Source organism: Cololabis saira, chromosome 6 (genome assembly GCF_033807715.1).
Source record: "Cololabis saira isolate AMF1-May2022 chromosome 6, fColSai1.1, whole genome shotgun sequence".
Classification (NCBI taxonomy): domain Eukaryota; kingdom Metazoa; phylum Chordata; class Actinopteri; order Beloniformes; family Belonidae; genus Cololabis; species Cololabis saira.
The window spans coordinates 32292435-32311920 of NC_084592.1; the positions used below are offsets into that span (position 1 = coordinate 32292435).

Below are 19486 nucleotides of genomic sequence, written 5' to 3' on the forward strand. Positions count from 1 at the left end.
GTGAGCCTGTGAGTCCGAGCTCAGGGCAAAGGAAAAGTTACGGACGCACGAATCGTTTTACACACGGATCGTCTGTTTTTACAGATTTGCCGCGGCAGAAGTGTGTCAAAATCCACGTGTACAAAGACAACCAATCGAGAGCTCCCGGCTGATTTTTTGCGCACACATAAATCTGAATACAGACACACAAATCTTTTTACGCACACACAAAGGTGAATACGGACACACAAATCTTTTTACGCACACACAGATTGAGATACGCACACACAAATAATATTGGAATAATACCCCAATAGAAAGCATGGAGGAAGTGACGTCCTAACTGAGGTGAGGGCCCGCCTTGATGGGAGAACTGACAGTTTGCATTTTCAAATTGAATATTGTCCCTAAAAGCGCGTTGTAATATGTAAATGTAAAATGGAATAGCCTGGGGGCGCTGTTTCTCCTATTGCATTTCAATATAGTCCTGTTTTCAGCAGTTTCAGTCTTTGTAAATTAAATGTGAAATGCCCTTGTCATTTGAACATTCAAGTTGTTAAAAATTGCATTTTAATTTTAATTTTGTCCAACAAAGAGCTTGGTGACATTTAAATGTAAATGCAATAGCCTGGGGGCGCTGTTTCTCTTATTGCATTTGAATATTGTACTTTGTGCAGCAGTTTCAGTCTTTGAAAATGAAATGTGAAATGCCGTTTTCATTTTAATTTGCAAGTTGTTAGAAAATTGCATTTTAATTTTAATTTTGTCCAGAAAAGAGCTTGGTGACATTTAAATGTAAATGCATTAGCCTGGGGGCGCTGTTCCTCTTATCGCATTTGAATATTGTCCTCTGTAAATCAGGTTAAATCTTTCAAAATGAAATGTGAAACAGCTTTTCCATTTTCATTTTAATATTGTCATAGAATGCCCATACAAGTATGTGAAAATGAAAATTCAAATTGAATTATTGCATTTTAATTTCATTTTTGTCCCAAATAACTCATGCATATGTGGAAAATTATAATGCTATTGTGGAATTACATTTGCATTTGAATAAAGTCCCCTATGGGCTTCCATAGATTATGGCTTGGCACTGAAAAACACATTGTTTGATTGAGGAACACATTAAAGGTTTTAATAAAACATCACATTAACATCCATCCAACCCTTTTCCAAGATTATTTTCTTTTGAGGCCTCCTTCAAGATAAAAATTCAAACGCGGTTTGAGACTCGAAAAGACGTAAAATTAACATTAACATGCACAGATGTGAGACCTTGGTGGCAGAGTGGGTTAAGCAAGCAGCTCATATACTGAGGCTACAGTCCTCCTGCAGCGGTCGCAGGTTCGAATCCCGGCCTGCACCCCTTTGCTGCATGTCATCCCCATTCTCTCTCTCTACCACCTTCCTGTCTGCAACTTGAATAAAGGGCCACTAGAGCTAAAAAAAAATATATTTCACATTGTTCCATGAGAATGGGTTTTAAAATCATATGGCCACAATTAGATTATGTCTCTTTGATTGGTACTTCGGCTTCAGCTCTTGCCTCTTGCGTTTTTTCTCATCAGGCTAACAGAGATTAAATCATCAAATGTAAATAATGTAAGTCAGGATTCCCGCAGGCATGCAGCTTTATACCCCACAAAGATGACACAAAATGAAGAAATGAATATAAAGTGTAACCAAACTGACTGCTACTTGTCTAAATTAAGATAAAGATAATCTGCATTGATCTCTATAGCTCTTTTGGAATAAAATTGAGGCTCTGCACTCCGTTTGCCTGTTGCCAGGGTTAATCATCGCTTGTATGTTCTTAAGAGTGAAATGAACTTACTGATCAAATTTTTGAACCAGAAGCTTAAAAGTTGTCCCATTTCTGTGTATCAAAGTATAGTTCAGAGCTAGGTTTGTTGCGTACAACTGCTACTTATTTGTATTATAGAATTCCCAATTAGATCAAGCGATTTTTATTGAAAACATGACAAGAATCATTCCTAGCATTCCTACTTCATCGCACATACTTCATACTGACCCCTGCCAATCAAACTTGAATCATTAGGAGCCAGAGTAAAATAATGGGAATGGCTGGCCAGGCAGCCGATTACTAATTTCTTTTCAGTCAGTGTAGTAGTGTGATATCTGTAACAGTGGTGCTGAAGTTGCTCAGGTTTAAGCAGATGCACAATTATCCTGCCCACTAAACAGACATAGTACAATAGTGGAGCCTGCAAAGCCTCTAAACAACTCTGACTCCTCAATGGTCAGTGACTAACAGGCAAGTCATGGCACTCATCAGTCATAAATGTACTCACCTAAAGCTTATGTTATAACTTATATTACTCCCTGTGTTTCAATTGCTTCTCATCACTGCCAGCAAGTCAAATAAATGAACCTCTTATGTCTGCCTATCTCTTTCTCCCAGGAAAGCTATTGGGCTCTTTTAAAGTGTTGGCTCCAGATAACAATAGTTAATTTGCCTGAAATAGAAGTAAAGAAAAGTGTTGTATTTAATGCAGGTCACATCTCAAACACACAGTGGTCTGTCACACATCCAGTAATTCCAAGATATAGGTAATTACACAAAATGATTGACAAAACCAACCTTAAATCAGAAACAAGTGCTCGTGAGAAATGAAGCTCATAATGAGTGGCGTCAGAGCAGGCATAAGTCAATGAGAGAAGGCAATGAGATGTTGGCCAGACGGGTAAACAGTCTACAGTTTTGTAGCTTTGCATTGACAGAAAAGAGCTGTACAAATGATTTAACTCATGACCTGATATTTTGTTCCTGGGTCTTGGATTTCCATCACCTGTTGTATTTAAACGGCTGAACAGCAATCAGAAATGAGGGAAGATACACAGCTGAGTCACATACGGTAGTGTCAATGGGAGCTGCAGTCTTGTTGTGAATGACCATCCATATTTATGTCTGTTTATTCAGATAAAAATCTAAAATATTAGAGGTTAACCAATTATTTTCCAATTCTTAAATGACTGGCATCAGCCACAGAAAAAAATACCTTATTGGTCTATCTTGATCATATATACACAAGATAAAACAATATTCAGAGCAAAATGTTTCTGCAAGCAAGTCAGTATTTAGACAAAACTCAGCAGACATGTAACACTTTTTAAAGAGACTGTACCATACAGATGTTTGCAGTGATATTAATTATGATTCCATTATGTTTAGGTTTACAAGAGAAATTTTTTTTTTTTTTAAATGGGTCCCTAAGACTGTTGCACAATCGTGTTTAAAGCAGAACTCCTTGGAGAAAAGACTTGTGTTTCAAGATAAATGTAAAAACATCAGTCACCCCTCTATAATGCGTCCCATTTTATTTTCTCTTATAGATACTGTGACTTGCATGTGGCTCAGTTATTTTCTAGTAGGAGATACTGCTCGAGGAGTGTATCCCAAAATTTTAAAAAGATGTTGGTTAAATAGCAAAAGATGTGGACATGCCGTATTGTAGTGTTTCTTACCTGTGCGTCAACCCAAATCCAGTAAAGCAAAAAGTTTAAGATCCATATCCGAAAGTTGGCAACTCGTCGATTTACTATCATTTCTTCTTTTTCCAACAAGTGTAAACAGGTGACTGAGACGTTCACTTGAATCCTCTGTGTTGCCGGCGCATTTTCAGACAAGATCGCCCCCTTATTGAAAGAAAAGTTTCACCACAAGTTGCGCTCTTTAACCCGAATCGCCTCATATGACACGCTCATTATAATCCTGATAACAACTCCACGTTTTGGCACTCAAACGCTCCCTCAAACGAGTCGCACAAAAGGTGGGGATGAATGAGTCCTCGGAAGATGAATCACGAGCCAGTCACCGCTGCGTCTGTAGAGGGAGAGACTAGAGATTACTGTCAAGACGCGACGAGCAGCAGCCGACCTGCGGAGCAAGTGGGTTTCGCGTTCAAGTGCTTTTATAATAACTATTATGAGTCCCCTCACTCATTCTCCTTCCCACCGTGTAAAAAAATCAACATCAATCCTACACTGGTCACCAAGGGACAATCCATAAAAGAGTGTATTCTCCAGGATGAAGTCACTGCAGCACCGGTGCTGATGAGCAGCAGCGGTGCTGCACAGGCTTCTATTGGTTATGTTACTGCTGCCACTATAGACATGTTTCATATATGCACTGAAAAACTAGTCATTTGTTCCATAAATGATGAATGCAGGGGCGTTTATAGAACTTTAAATCACCAGTTTTTAATTTGTTTAAGTTTCAATGTTGACTGACTTGTTATTTTGTTGCATGACAACAGTTTTTTTTAGTTTAGTTTAGTTTATTGGTCCTTTCCATTCCCACAAACCCAAAGTAAAGGTGTAATTCGTCGGTGTATACAAAAAAATAAATATAATTTTGGTATCCTATATATATATATATATATATATATATATATATATATATATATATATATATATATATATATATATATATACAATTTTATACAATTTCATCTAATACCCAAGGACCAAAAGGTGAAGCCTAAGCTTATGACGCCTACCCTTTTCACAAAAAAATGTTAGCTTTCATAAACTAGTGCAATGTCAGCAAGCAATAATACAACAATACAATAGTACATACACATACCTACACATATACATACATACATACATACATACATACATACATACACGCATACTGTGTATACATACAGTATATATATACAGTATATACATATATATACAGTATATATATATATATATATATATATATATATATATATATATATATATATATATATATATATATATATATATATATATATATACACACACACACACACACACACACACATACATACATACGCATATATACATACATACACATGGTCCATAGGTACATGCCTATATGTGTATTATCCCTTTGTTTTATATGTATTAATCATTTTGTATTTATAGGTGCTTCTGAATTGTAAAAACGTGCTACACATGTTCATTTCTGTATCTAAGCTGTTCCACAGATTAACTCCTGTCACTGTGATGCAACATTGTTTAACGTTGGTTCTTGCCTTTATTTTCCTTAACATAAATGTTCCCCTGAGTTCATATTGGCTAACTCTGCTTTGGAAGAGCTTCAACAGCAAGTGTAATCAGTTTAAATATGATTTTAACAAATTGTTGCACAAAAATTGATGAATTTTAATAACATGTAATTAAAGCACAACATAGTACTACTGGATGCCAGAAAAAAGCTGATATAGAATTCAATAACAGATTCAGTCACCAATCTGTTGCTCATCATTCCCTTTTACGGTGTAATCAGTGGATTCTGTGCACTCCACTATTTTTATTCATACATTTACATGGGCATACTATCTAAGAAAACATTATTGGGAATCAATAAAGTTTCAGAGCAGCAGCAATAGCTGTGTTCTTCCTGTGCATACTGAGACAGACTGATGGCAGGGGCTCATTTATTTATTAATGAATTCATTTTCACCATGGATGAGCTAAACTATGCTGTTATGTTGTGTTTTGTCAGTTATGAGCAATGTATGTACAGTGTCATCCTTGTCTTTGTTATGACAGCAGTGCACGGCCGATCAAGCTCACTGTAGAGGTATATGGGCTCAAATTCTGAATCAGTTTCTGCAGCTACAAGAGTTAGGATTCCCAAAGCAAGAAGCCTCAATGCACATTGTACTTTCATGTACACACAAACTTACATTCATTCACATGCGTACATGAGCAAACCTGTGCACATGCAAACTTATTTTACCAGGAATTAATATATTTCATCTAGCAAACTGACATTTGACTGCCGTTTTTACCTGCTCATGTGAAACACATGTATCTGATGGTTGAGGACCTGTATGGTCTGAACTATTTTAATTGCTACATTGATCCAATGCAAAATAATTAAAAACCGTGTTTATTAATGACAAAAACAGTTTAAAAATGATGACCAAATTCGCTACAACCCGGTGTGTCAGTGGTGTTCACTGCAGCGTTCACCGGGACCACTGATGGTTGCTGTTGATCCGGGACCAACCTTGAGCATCAAACTCACTCTTGTCTATGCAGAAATATAAAGAAGGTTTCCCAAAGTGTGATCCATGGTGAAAGAGGAAACCGAAGATGTGCACGCTATATATATAAAGATATATGTATATAGACTTTTTTCTCTCTAGTTCTCCAGTGCAGCGTGAAAGCCCTGCCTACTGCAGACGTCGACAGGCGTCGGCAAGGGGCGCGATGCAGGCGTCCTGAGCGACCACAGGCGATTTTTGACGCTTTCGGTGTGAATGCACAGTTAGTTTTATTTAACTGCATAAAAGAATGTGCACAAGTTCGTAAGTTAACCTTTCATCTCTTTATGTTTGATTAAAGCCTTGTGAAGTGCTGCTGCACTTGAAATGTGAGTGTATTTTTCTGTATTAGTTACAGCTGAACGATATTCATTATTGTGTGTTATTGTGAATGGGTTGAATAAAGTTTGACTTACCAGACTGTTTTGTTTCGCTTTAAATATGTTTTATCATGCGCCTTATAACTTGGTGCGCCTAATGGTCCGCAAAATACGGTATGCTGCTTTTTGTCTCACCCTCTTACCAACATGGCGACATGAGTGAGAGCATGATCCCAAACCCTGTTGGCAAGCTATCCTAATTTAGCTCTCACTAGTCTGCCGCCTAATCATAACACAGAAAGGCAAAAAATACAACAAGCTGTTTTTACATTGTATGCCGACATTTTATTGTTTCCAGGTTTACATTTACTTGGCAAATACTTTTCGTTCATGATGGGAAGCTACATGAGTTATTAGAGAAATTCAAATCCTTTTTTTTGTTTTCTCCTGGGTTATAATGATAATAAAAATTGGTCTTCAATTAGTTGGACATTAACATATTTGTTATTTTTGTCTGTTTACCTAAAAATACTCAAAGTACAGGTAAAGAATGAGGAATTTTAGTCAAGGATTTTAATGTGATTCAGGGTTAAACCTGCTTTTTAAGGTCAAATTAAAAAAATGTATTTTTTCATACTTTGCCAAGAAATTTTTGCAGATCTAATATGACAAAAGTCTGGAACTAACCTACAGAAAGACTAGGTTCCTCCCTTTGCCTGGTTGTGACTAAAGCACCATCCTGTTGTCGTTTATCTGCGGCTCATACTGTTTTTTTTCCTCAGAACTGCAGCTTGATTGGGGTCAGAAGTTGTGATTGAATTGTCACTGCAGAGCATCTCTCTTGTGCGCTTTCAAATGCTCCCGGGTTGCTCACGTTTAATGTCTTGGGAAAATGTTCTTGATACTGTGAAGAATCTCCCAGTGACACTGACTATGTCTGAACAGATAGTAGTCTCTAAAGTTCAGAAGTCGTCCATGGAACTTCATTTGTTTGTCTCACCATCAGTAAACACTAGTGACCTTGTGTCATTGGAGCATAAGAATGCCAGGTCCATTAAACGGCCTCTGTGTCTTCCAGGTATTTTGGCTCTTGACCTTTTTCAAGCCCTCTACTTACGGTTTGGTGTTTCCCAGTTTGTATTCTTGTCTGTGCTGATATTCTTGTAGACCTTTGAAATGTCATCAACACCAGCCAAAACTCCTGTTTTTAGCCAAAGTCCTCATGTAACCAAGGACAATTCAATTCAATTAAATTAAATTTTATTTATATAGCGTCTAATACAACAAAAGTTGTCTCTAGACGCTTTCCAGAGACCCATACCCAGAACATGACCCCCGAGCAGTTATTACATAAACAACAGTCAAAATCCCTGGATTCAGTTTTGCTCTGTGCCATGTATTGAATTCTTACTTAGATTAGAGGAAGTAAAATGACTCAGAATGCATTCTGTATCCATTAGCAGTGGTTAATGGTGGACAAAAAAGCTCACAACTATGAGTCACAACTGCTAGCTCCGACCTTATTCCTGCTACATCTCTGATTCCCTATTTGATGTGCACTGGGAACAATTTTTATAATTCATTACTGTAACTTGAATACATTCTCGTAAACAAAGAGGAGGGACAAAAATGCTGTACATCAGGTTCGTTGACCAAGCATGAATCTAATGTTTCATGAGTTCAATGTTTAATATAAGAAAATATTACTAAACAACTGGCACAAAGCATAAATTTGAATATGCTCAAGAAACTGACGATTGTAATTTAACAGCATTTAAAACCCTGTAAGGAGGTTAACCATTGCAGTCTTTTCAGTGTTCTCATTTCTGGCATTATTTCCTGTGACCACTCTGCAGTCGGATTCAAACGAGGCACAAAACAGTAAAGCCTGAGTTATGGTTCTGCGTCAAAACAACGGCGCGCCTACGCCGTCACCGTGACGCCGTCGCCGTGATGCCGTCGCCGTGACGCCGTCACCGTGACGCCGTCATGAACCCTTCGGACTTCTCCGTCACTCCATTTCGCCGCGGTGCAGTACCCACCATGACCGCTAATTCGCAATCTTTTCCTGAATGGTTTATCCGACTTTTTCCGGTCACAGTGAATCAAAGAGATAAGGACAACTATTGTGCAAAAAAACAAAACAAAAAAAATCACACATACACGAAGAAAAGAGCGCTGAAAGTTCACGACTGCTTCAAACCGGGAACCGGAAATGCGTTGCTACCAAGCGAACCAATCACAGCCCTCTAGTCTGCGTTTGGTCTGCGTCGCCTCGACGCGTAGTTACAATTTTTGGAGGTGCACGTCAGTGACGGCGTCAGTGACTGACGGCGTCAGTGACGGCGTCAGTGACGGCATCAGTGACGGCGTCAGTGACGGCTTCAGTGACGGCATGTGGTACGCGTCAACGCGTACCACACGCCGTAGGCACGGCGTCGTTTTGTCGCAGAACCATAACTCAGCCTTAAGGAGACACAGCCATGCTCTTTTTCATGGCATCATGCTTCAGTTGGAATCAGGATGTGATTTAAGAAGGGGTGAGAGGGGATGAGAGAGGATGAGACTGCACTTATTGTCACACATTTTCATATGTGTGAATAAATTAATCTGCAAGTACACTTCCTCTTTAAAAGGTCTGTAACCATTTATAAAGTACTCCGGTCTTAAATAAGAGCTCAGTGCACAATCGACATGTGGGCAGAGCCCACATGGTGACTCAATGTGTTAATGCATTCAGTGCATACGCCAGGACATCACACTGTCATTTTTTCAGATTGTGACTGTTGATGGTGTGCAGCTGTCAAATTGTCATCTGTGGGCTAGCATTAACCTGGTATGAAATAAAATAAACCACTTCATACCATTCTGTTGGCGATGTAACAATAAAGAGGAGGGATGGAGAGAGACAAAAACCGTGAGTGAACAGAAAAGTATAGGTTTGTCAAACTGGAGAGAAATCCTGGTTACTCTCACACTCTCTCATGGTTTGAATAGTATGTGATTATAATATGACCCCAGCTCTTGTTTTTCCCTCTGCTCAATTAGAGGAAAAAGGGCGTCCAGAACCCACAGAGGGCCATTCACAGTGCTGGAGTCGGGTCCTCACTCCGTTCATCATAAGCAGCCCATTGTTGTGAATTTTTGTTATAAACCTATGTAGCCCCTTACTGCTTTGCAGACATATAATGCAATTTTCTCATTCAATTTGTAATCAACACACAGGTTGTAGCCAGCATCTTTGTAATCTGTGGACTTTGTTTGCTCTTGGCTGATCCTCTCAAGGCAACAGGCAACATTTTCCCTCAAGTGTACCCTACAGGAAGAAGAAGAATGTAAAAAACGAATTGTTATCCATATAGATAGATAGATAGATAGATATTGTGTGTGTGTGTGTGTGTGTGTGTGTGTGTGTGTGTGTGTGTGTGTGTGTGTGTGTGTGTGTGTGTGTGTGTGTGTGTGTGTGTGTGTGTGTGTGTGTGTGTGTGTGTGTGTGTGTGTATTCATGTATTAGTTTATTTATTTATCTTCAACCATAAATAAAATAGTTAATAGAATAGTTACTAATGACAGAGAAACTTGTCCCTTACCTACTATACAGATCTCGCATATTCCTGCAGGGGTATGTAGTTTATAGGAATTAGTTTGTCATAACAACCTATCAGTATAAGAAACACTTCTAATGAACAAGCTGCATTCCTCCAGTTTCTCTTGTGCACGTATTACCATGTCTTAGAACACGTCTGTTCTCGATGTCTTTGAATGCCTAGGTACTAAAAATTACATTATTATTTATATTTATTATTATTTGTGGCAGGGTGGAGGAGCAGCCACTCAGTTGATTGGGCAGAGGTGTGTCCAATCAACCTCTCCACCCTGCCTGGTTACTTGAGCAGCGGCTGCACACCAGCCAGGAGGTCTCTGCTGGGAGGAAGCTGCTGAGTCTGGCACGTGTGTCTTGGGTGCAAATAAACGTTTCCTGCACGAAACCCTGTGTCCTCTGTCCTGTCGGGTGACCCCCGTAGCACTAGCCCTTGCTACATTATTATATTAACATACTACTTTAAAATTATATTATATAAATAAAAGCGCAAATCCAACCATCCATAATCTATACCGGGTTATTCCTATTCAGTCTCACAGGGATCGGCGCCTATCCTTGTCCCTTTGGGCTGATGGTACAGGTTCACATTGGAGAGGTTCCCGGTCCATTGCAGGGCCACATTTAGACCAACAACCAAACACTCTCCTACTCACTCCCATAAGTAGTTTAGCATCACAAATCAATCTGACATCTGACTGTGTGCTTTTGGACTGTTGGAAGTAGGAGATCTGGAAATTTCCCATGTAAATGTGGAGAGAACATACAAACTCCATGCAGAAAAGACTGATGGAGATTGAACCAGGAGCCTTCTTACTGTGGAGAAACCATCAAGGCATGTTAAAGAATTAAAATAAGAAAATGCACCTTGTGTTTTTTTAAGGTGGACCCCCATACTGTGTACAACTGGCATTTACCTCTATTTATAACCAGCATTCTAACATTGATTAATATTAATGATGATTGTTGGTCTGTTAAGTATTCCTAGGCCATAAACGCTTGAACAATGAGCGAGCATGCCCAAGAGATCAGAATACAGCCTCTGTTAATACACTATTTCTTGGAAAGACTGCCCATTGTTCATTGTGTTACATTAAGTTGTAAGAAGCCAGAATTGTTTGTTGTATAACCTTTGAACACCCATGTCATGAGTTCATTCTCTTCTTCTTCCACCTCAGCTTTAATCAAGTATCTTTACGTGATTTTTCTTCTCAGAAGCCTGTCATGCTCAAAGGATGATGTTTCTGTCATGCTAATTTTAGATGTTGCTTTCATATTTGTGATGTGAATAATAACACAGTCCTGATGTTTGACTTTTCAAAAAAGGACACTTGTGGCTGAGTAGGGAGAATCAGTTGTACACGGATAAGATGTAGCTTCTTTATTTTTCTTTTTTTTGTCCATAACATTATCCTGTACTCGTTACTTCTATATTTACGACCAATAGTTTCAAAAACCTGATGTGTTGTTTGGTTCAACATGAGTTCAATTTCTCATTATTTTCGCTCACAGAATCCCTCTCTTTTCCAAGTCCTTTAAAGTTATTAGAACTTTAAAGGTGTTCACAGTGTACATGAAATCTGAAATGAAAGGCAACTAGCCCCCTAACCTTTTCTACGAGTCTGATATTTTTTAATTTAAAGCTAGTGGAATACTTAAACTGTTCATTTAGCAGTGACTGGACTGGACAGCTGTTTGAACCTTCTAGTTGTAGCCACTTACCTTGCATCTGCATCAACTTTGATGGTTTAGTGCACATTAACCACTTCAGTGAACATCAGTACATCATAGTGAACAAAATTACCACTTAAAAGATTTTATTCAATTACTATTACGATACAAGTAAAATTAGAAGAACAATGGAGAGCAATTACACTCATGAGATACTTTGAATCATTAATATTAAATTAAAGTATCTTATGAGCATAATTGCACTGCATTGTTTTTGTGGCTTGTAACGAAGAGCTCCTTCATTACCATAATGTAGGAGAAACTCTCTAAATTGGCACGGGCAGCACTTTAGATATGTGGCCCTGGGGAAAAGGTATAGAGTTCCACAGTAACATTTCTACAGGTTTTTATAAATTAATGTTTATTGAGTAATGTAATGATGGACAGGGTGGATTCCGGAGAGTGCACAGCTAGTTGGGTGAGCTGACAGCTTCCTGTAAGAAATAAATGTTAGTGTTTTAATTTAGCTAGGAGTGTGATTACTTACCTGTCCTTGTCTTCTCCAGAGTGTGCAGGCAAATAGTGTTCCCCACTAAATGTTATTTAAGGTTCTGGGAGAGATCAAGGGATAAAAAGCATGGGGGGGGGGGGTTGGTGATGCTAAAGGTGTCTTGGTCATTTGGGGTTTTATTATGGTTTGAGGAGTTTGATAGGTAGCCAATGGAGGAAGGACAACACAGGAGAGACGTGGTCTCTCTTGTTGATTCCTGTCAGCATTCATGCTTCTGCATTTTGGATCAGCTGGAGCTATTCAGAGAATTGGATCAGCTATTCAGAGAATTACTTGGACACTTTGCTAATAATAAATAAATCACTCTGAGAGAGTATGTTCCTAATCTTTGTGATGTTGATTTGAATACCTTTTATTTGCATTTTACGTTGTACAATGAAATAAAATGTGCAGATAAGTATAAAATCATTAAAATTGTATGGTAACTGTACATCTTGTATCATGTATTTGTTCAGGATGTTGATGGCTTTTGGAAAAAAAACTTCTTCTCAGTCTGTTTGTCCCTTCTTTGCCAGATGGCAACAGCTCAAACAGCTGAGAACTGGCATGTGAACTGGCCTCTACCGGGTGGAGTAGTTGTCCATCAGGGAGGGGAGAGGACAGCCGACAATCCTCTGTGCTGTTTTGACTGTCCCCTGAAGCCTCACTTTGTCTGCTTCAGTGCAGCTCCCGTACCAGGGGCCTCATGTACTAAGAGTTTGGCGCACAAAAAACGCGCGTACGCCACTTTCTACGCTCACAGTCGGATGTTCAAAAAGTGATTTGAACGTGGAAAGCTGCGGTCCTCCACACACAATTCATGTCTGGCGTACGCACATTTCTGATGTTTTGTCTGTTGGCGACACTCACTGGTGATGCAGTGAATTCCAGAATATGAGGAAACGTGACGTCAACAATAAGTTCACGACCACACGTGAAGAACATGACAGTCCCAACATGACCAGATAAGAACTGCAACAATTTCACAATCAACCATGTGTGTTGGTGTGACGTAAGTAGGCTCTCAATGGACAAATGGTAGAAGGCCAGCAGCAGCTACTGTCCAGATTGTTTCACCTGAAGACTCTCAAGAAGTGTAGATGCTGCTGAGCCTTCTTTATGAAAGCTGTGGTGTTGTGTGTCCAGGAGAGGTCATCAGGGATCTGGATAACATTCTAGGGACAGTTGGTCTAAAATCTTTGATCCAGGTGAGGTTGAGAGGGAGGAGGCTCAGGGTGCCCAGTTTGTTAAGTAAAATGTTGGGGATTATGGTGTTGAATGCTGAGCTCTAATCCACAAACAGCATCCAGGCAGAGCTCTGTTGTTGCTCCAGATGTTTCAGCACACTGTACAGAGCTATGGCGAAGGCGTCCTTTATGAATCTGTTCGCTTAGTAAAACTGATATGGGTGAAGTGGAGGGGGAGACAGTCGTTGATGTGTTCGAGAACCAGCCTCTCGAAACACTTCATGATTATGGGTGAGAGGGCAACAGGGCGGTAATCATTTAGGCTAGTTGTGGGTGACTTTTTTGGTACAGGGATTATTGTGGCAGGTTTTAGGCCGGTGGGAATGACTGCTTGGGCTAGGGAGAGGTTGAAAATCCTGCAGAAGACTTGTGGCAGCTGGTGAGCACATGCTCTGAGCACCTTGCCTGATACTCCGCCTGGGCCAGTAGCTTTCCTGGGGTTCGCTGCCAGGGGCACACGTTTCACATCGTACTTCTCTACAGTGAGTGGGGGAGTGGAGGAACCTGACGGGAGTGGGGGCAGAGCTGGAGCAGAGGGGTATCGCTGCATTGTTTCAAAGCGAGCAAAGAAACTGTTGAGCTCCTCTGCCAGCTACTCACTCAGGTCTCCTGGTGTCACATTCCATCCATGGTAGTTAATGATGCTCTGTAGTCCCTGCCACACCTCCCTTGTTCTGTTGCTGAAAGAGCGCTCGGCGGTCTTGTTTATTCATCTGGGATTTTGTGCCTGTGTTGAAAGTCCCTTGAAACTGTTATTTTGTGCCCGAAGCCAATATCCAAAACGAGCAGGCGAGGCAGTAGAGTGCTGGGGTATGCGAACTTAAAGCACAAAAACAAACCAAAATAAAATACAAAAACGAACACTGAGAAAGAGAGTCGTGAGCTGCTGCGTCTGTGCGCCGCCATGGTAACGGTCCAACAGATATCACAGAGATGGAAAAACGCTGTCTTACAAACATGATTAATATGCTGTTTGAACGACAAATCCTGATCAAAATAACACCAAGGTTTCGCACAGTAGTACAGGAGGCCTTCATGTCATCATCTTATCCCTTCCTAAGGTGTTGGGAGCAAAAATAATTGTACTTTAGAAGTAAAACATTAGTGGACATCTATCTAACAATTAACGTCCCTAAGAGATGCCTGAAGTTTAGCTAACAGTTCTGTTTCATCTGGCTTCAGAGACAAATAGAGCTGCGTACCATCAGCATAGCAATGAAAATATATGCCGTGATTCTGGATTATACTTTCCAAGGGCTTCATTTATAAACTGAATTCTTTAGGACAACATAACAGACTCCTTGTCTGTGCAGAAGAAACATCAACCTAAATGAACTGGAATCTGTCAGATACGATTGAAACCAACCTAGTGCTGTTCCTTTAATCCCAACAACATGCTCTAACCCAGTGTTTCCCAACCCTGGTCCTCAAGGCACACTGTGCTGCACCCTGCTTCAGTAAACCTGATTCTAATTAATGGTCCTCATTAGCTTATAATCAAGGTCTTTCCGGGTTGGGAAACACTGATCTACAGTATCAAAAGCTGCACTGAGGTCCAGTAGAACTAGTGTGGACACGAATGCATTATCTGAAGCCACACTAAGGTAATTCGTGTGACATGGGTGTGTGGCAGACCCAAATGCAGCGCAACGGCACTGAGTGCTCAGTAAAAGTCTTTATTAAAGCCAACCTCACAGCAGGCAAAAGAGCAGAGTTAAAGGAGCCGTCTGTAAGAAATGGCCAAAACTGGTACTGCAGTCACTTTCAAAGTATTGTTGAGCGGCGTGTACCCTCCCCCTCCTCCCGCCGACCAGAGGTTGCCAGGTAGGCTGCAGAATGCAGCAGGAACGTAGGCTGCCATGGCAAGCGACGAGTCCTACACAGTAAGTTTATTTTCTTATTTTCTTTATGAAAGATCTTTTGCGAAGTAATAGTGTACTGCTAAATTTAATTACGCAGTGAAGCGCACCGTACGCGCGCGTCGGCGCGTACCCTACGGCGTAGGCTCTGCGTTGGTGTAACGCGGAACCATAAATCAGCCTTAAGGCTGCAGCGGCGTGGGACAGATGGATGACTGAGGGAGAACACAGTTTCACCAAGAGTGGAAAGCAGCGCCGGGCAAGTTATGCCACAGTTTGCAGATGTATTGTTGATGCGTGGGCTAAGGTGTCTGCTGGGACTATTTTGCAAGCTTTTGCAAAAGCAGGCAAGTCCGAGGTGCCGCACGGCACAGAACGTGACTCTGACAGCGAGGAATTCGGACTGGCACAGCTGATTTAGCGGAGCTCTTTAATGCAGAAACAGAGGATGAGGACTTTGATGGGTTTGATTAATGTAAAAACTGAAATAAAGTAGCCTACAATCAAACAAAGTTTTGCTCCTGCTCTATTTTTAAATACGCACACTCGTGTGCTTGTGTGTGTGTTCTGCGGCGCGCGCGCGTGTGTGTGTGTAGACGGCGCCTTTAGGTTCGGTGCGCCGTGTGTGTTTTAAATACAGAAATTACACAAAACTGAAGGTGCGCCTTTCCACACGGCGCCCGTATGGTCGCGAAAATACGGTATGTATATATGAAAGCCAAACATTTAGCTATGAATCTTACCTGTCCAGGAGAAAATCAGCAACGTTGGCGTCTGTCTTCAAATTCTCCTCCGCTTTCAGCCGTATCCATCTATCAATAGCACCTCTTATACAAATCCTTGTTTTATTTCGGACCTTGTCACGACGTAACTCGGATTCATAACGAGGTCTTTTAGGTTTTGGAAAGCTAGACATTTTTTCATCCAACACATTCGTAGCGGCTGCTGCGATAATTAGAGTCGAGCTTGCAACCCGCATGCCGAAACAATACTGACTTCGTGATTGGAGATAGATGGAGGGTGGAGCTTCAGACCAAAACAAAAAAATGAAAACATCAACATCAGTTGAGGGCTGCAACTCCTCTTTTTAGACTGGAATATCCTGGCTTGAGTGCTGTTGTCAGTGACATAAGTATTTGAAATTAACATGATTTTTAAATGTCTGTTGACATATCGGGGTCATTTTATGATTCGTTTTATTATTGCTCTTACATACGGCTCCTTTAAGTCCTCAAGATCGTGGTAATGCTCAGAGTGGCAGGGGAGCGAATACCAGAAAACAGCTGGTGTGATTGCTAAGCAGATCTGGAAGCCAGAACACAGGAGCTGAAACGACGATCACTCAGAGGAATCGCCAGGCAGCCCAGGGAGCAGGCCAACAGAAACCAGAGATGCTCAGGCAGGAGAAGTCGGGGACAGGCACCGCCGGCAACAGGTGATCAGTCTGGGGAAAAACGCTGGAAAGTCAAGCATGACACAAGGACAATCTGACAGTGACTGGCTGGGAGTAGAAGCCCAGGCCTGATTGCAGATGCGGAGCAGGTGTGGAAGGCGGGAGAAACTATAGTGACAGGAAGAGGCGGAGCTGGCAGGTGAGTGAGGCAGGTATGGAGCTGGAGTGGATGTGACATCGTGACTCTAATCAGTGCACTTTCTGTGCTATGATGCATTCTGAACCCTAATTGAAAACTTCAAATAGATCATTTGTATACAAATGGTTTTAGATATAAATGGAAGGTTGGAAATTTGGTCGATAATTAGCGACAATTTCTGGTTCAAGAGAGGGTTTTTTAAGTAAAGGTTTATTGACTGCAACTTTAAACACCTGCGACACATCAAGTCAATCTGGTCTACTATTTATTACTCTTAATTCATATTTATTTATTCATTTTACAGTTGATGCACTATTTTTAAAATGTAATGGACGAAAGGGTAGAACAAAAATCACTTTCATATGTAAGTCCTTTACAGTTTATATTATCTTTTAAAATTAAAGATAAAAAGTAATCCTCCTGAGCCACAAAAATCATCCTCCCTGTTTGTACTCAAAACTAATTTTTCATGTTTTACATGTTGTATTTTCCTTGCAACATCTTCAGATTGTCAATTGAGATTTTGGCCCGAAGAAGTATATTTTTTTTTAAAATAGGTTATCCACTATTATTTTTTTCATTATGAGTAAAGATGGCAACAGAAAATTGTTTACATATGGGAATAGCTGAGTGAATGTTTTAAAGCAAGTTTAGGCTAATGCAGAATTAAGAAATTTTGCAATTCCTCGGCTGATCATTAGGTTAATCCATTGACGCCCTGAGATAAAATGTCCAACTTTACAGCAGAAATAAACACATTTGCAGCATGGAGATTCATGCCAATAACAACTGCTCCTACAGTTGTTATGGGTGTGGAAATATATAGAGCAACAAATTTATGCATAATTAGGAGTGTGGTCATTTGACTGCCGGCCAGCACAGCCAAGAGCCATCTGCCATCATTTTAGCTGCTTAGCACTTACTGCTGCCTTGACTTCTGAGCTGTGTATAAAGATCTAACAGTCATTCACATTTTAAAGAGAATATTTATTGTGCTGTCAATCACACTAACAAACCACCATAACTGCCTGTGGATTGGCCTGGTAAAGTCGGTTGAAGAGGGTTCGGTAAGCAGCAGGCAACTGTGCTAACAACTAAACCCAGCAGTCTTTTTTTTATGTTGCCACCAAAACGACATTTGAAACAGGAGGTTCTGCTGTTTCCCGACAGCTTTGTAGTTCCACTGGAATGGCTCGACTGAAGGACCTGGGAGTCCGCCCAATGCATTCAAGGAAATCTTTGGAGATTTCAACCACACCTCTCTCTCACCAGTTTGTGAAATAGTTGTATTATTTCCTATTCATTCATTATCATTGTGTTGTGCAACAATGTATTTTCCCATTGAGACCATCAATCTATCCTTTATATAAAATGTGTCTTCCCATTTAGGATCATGGGTATCTGCTGGAGCCTGTCCCAACTCTCCTTAGGTAAAAGCCAGTGATACAACCTGAACAAGTCACCAGTCCATGCAAGGGGCACATATAGAAAAGTAACAATGCACCCTCACTTCGATTGGCAATTTAGCATCACCAAATAAGTCAACATACCGTACTTGTTTTTGCACCTTTAGAGGAAGTGGGAGCACATGGAACAATCCCATCCAAACATGGATGGACTTTGCCTGGAGCTATGGTCCTAAACTTCACAAATGACCATCTGTAAAAGAAAGAAAATAAATTTTTTTTAAATCCACTGGAAATCTGTGACCATCACCAGATAGTTCTGCAGTAAACTATTGTTTTACTGGTGATGCATTACTTTTCAAAAGCCAACAGCTTTGAGGTTCATAAACAGCTGTGCAGGGAGAGTGGCTGCTCTGTGATGAGGCGAGGGAGGCAGAGTGCAAACATCCTTAAAACACAGTTTACAACGTGATGATAAATTAGCCATTCGTCAACCTTCCAAGCCTCTGAACCATTCTCTATTCATCCTCCCAGATCAATTAATAAAAAGTCAGTTAATCTAATGGAACTGAAGGAAACAGATTTTTTGGTGCTTGTTTAAAGGATATGGATTCACCATGAAAGGAACTGCTGCTGCTTACGTTGCTGTATCAAGGCCTGGATCACATGCCAACAACTTGCGAAATGAATACATTATTTTAACATACCCTGACATTATCCTGTAATTCATTTAGCGAAAAGTGGGAATTTTCCCTCAATACTGTAGGTAGGCTAATGTGAGTGTGACAATTGCTGTAAATTTACAGCCAATTTCCAACAATAAAATACTGTTTTCATGTTTAACAGTTTGGTAGTGTAGTTAGCAATGCATTGTGGGATTCCTAACTTGGAGCAACGGGACAGAGGCCGTAAACGGTATGCTGATGTTTTAAATTACAGGACATTAGAGTATTTTTTGGAAATCTTCAGGACATTACAGTATTTTTTGGAAATCCCCCAGAAGAGGACGGCAGGTGCTACACGCGGCACGGACATGTGCTTCACATCGTCGGACTTCATCTCCATCATTCCAGTCTTGCATCTACAAACTTAAACGGTACGTGAATTAAAATCGTATTTTATTTGCCAGTAGGTAGGAAATCTCATTTATATTGCCGAGAATGTTTGATGTAGCTCAGGAGTTTGTCTCGCCATCAGTGAGGGTTAGATTTGAA

At 40.4% G+C, this 19486-nt stretch overlaps 1 protein-coding gene across 1 annotated transcript in view; it reads right to left on the reverse strand.

The window, feature by feature from the left end:
• The window catches only part of pth2ra (parathyroid hormone 2 receptor a), a 133873-nt gene extending 119908 nt beyond the window's left edge, over positions 1-13965 (reverse strand). The window contains exon 1 of the mRNA XM_061722934.1: positions 13816-13965. Coding sequence (XP_061578918.1) covers positions 13816-13965 — 150 coding nt within the window. The remainder of the gene's footprint in view (positions 1-13815) is intronic.
• Positions 13966-19486: the final 5521 nt, after the last annotated feature.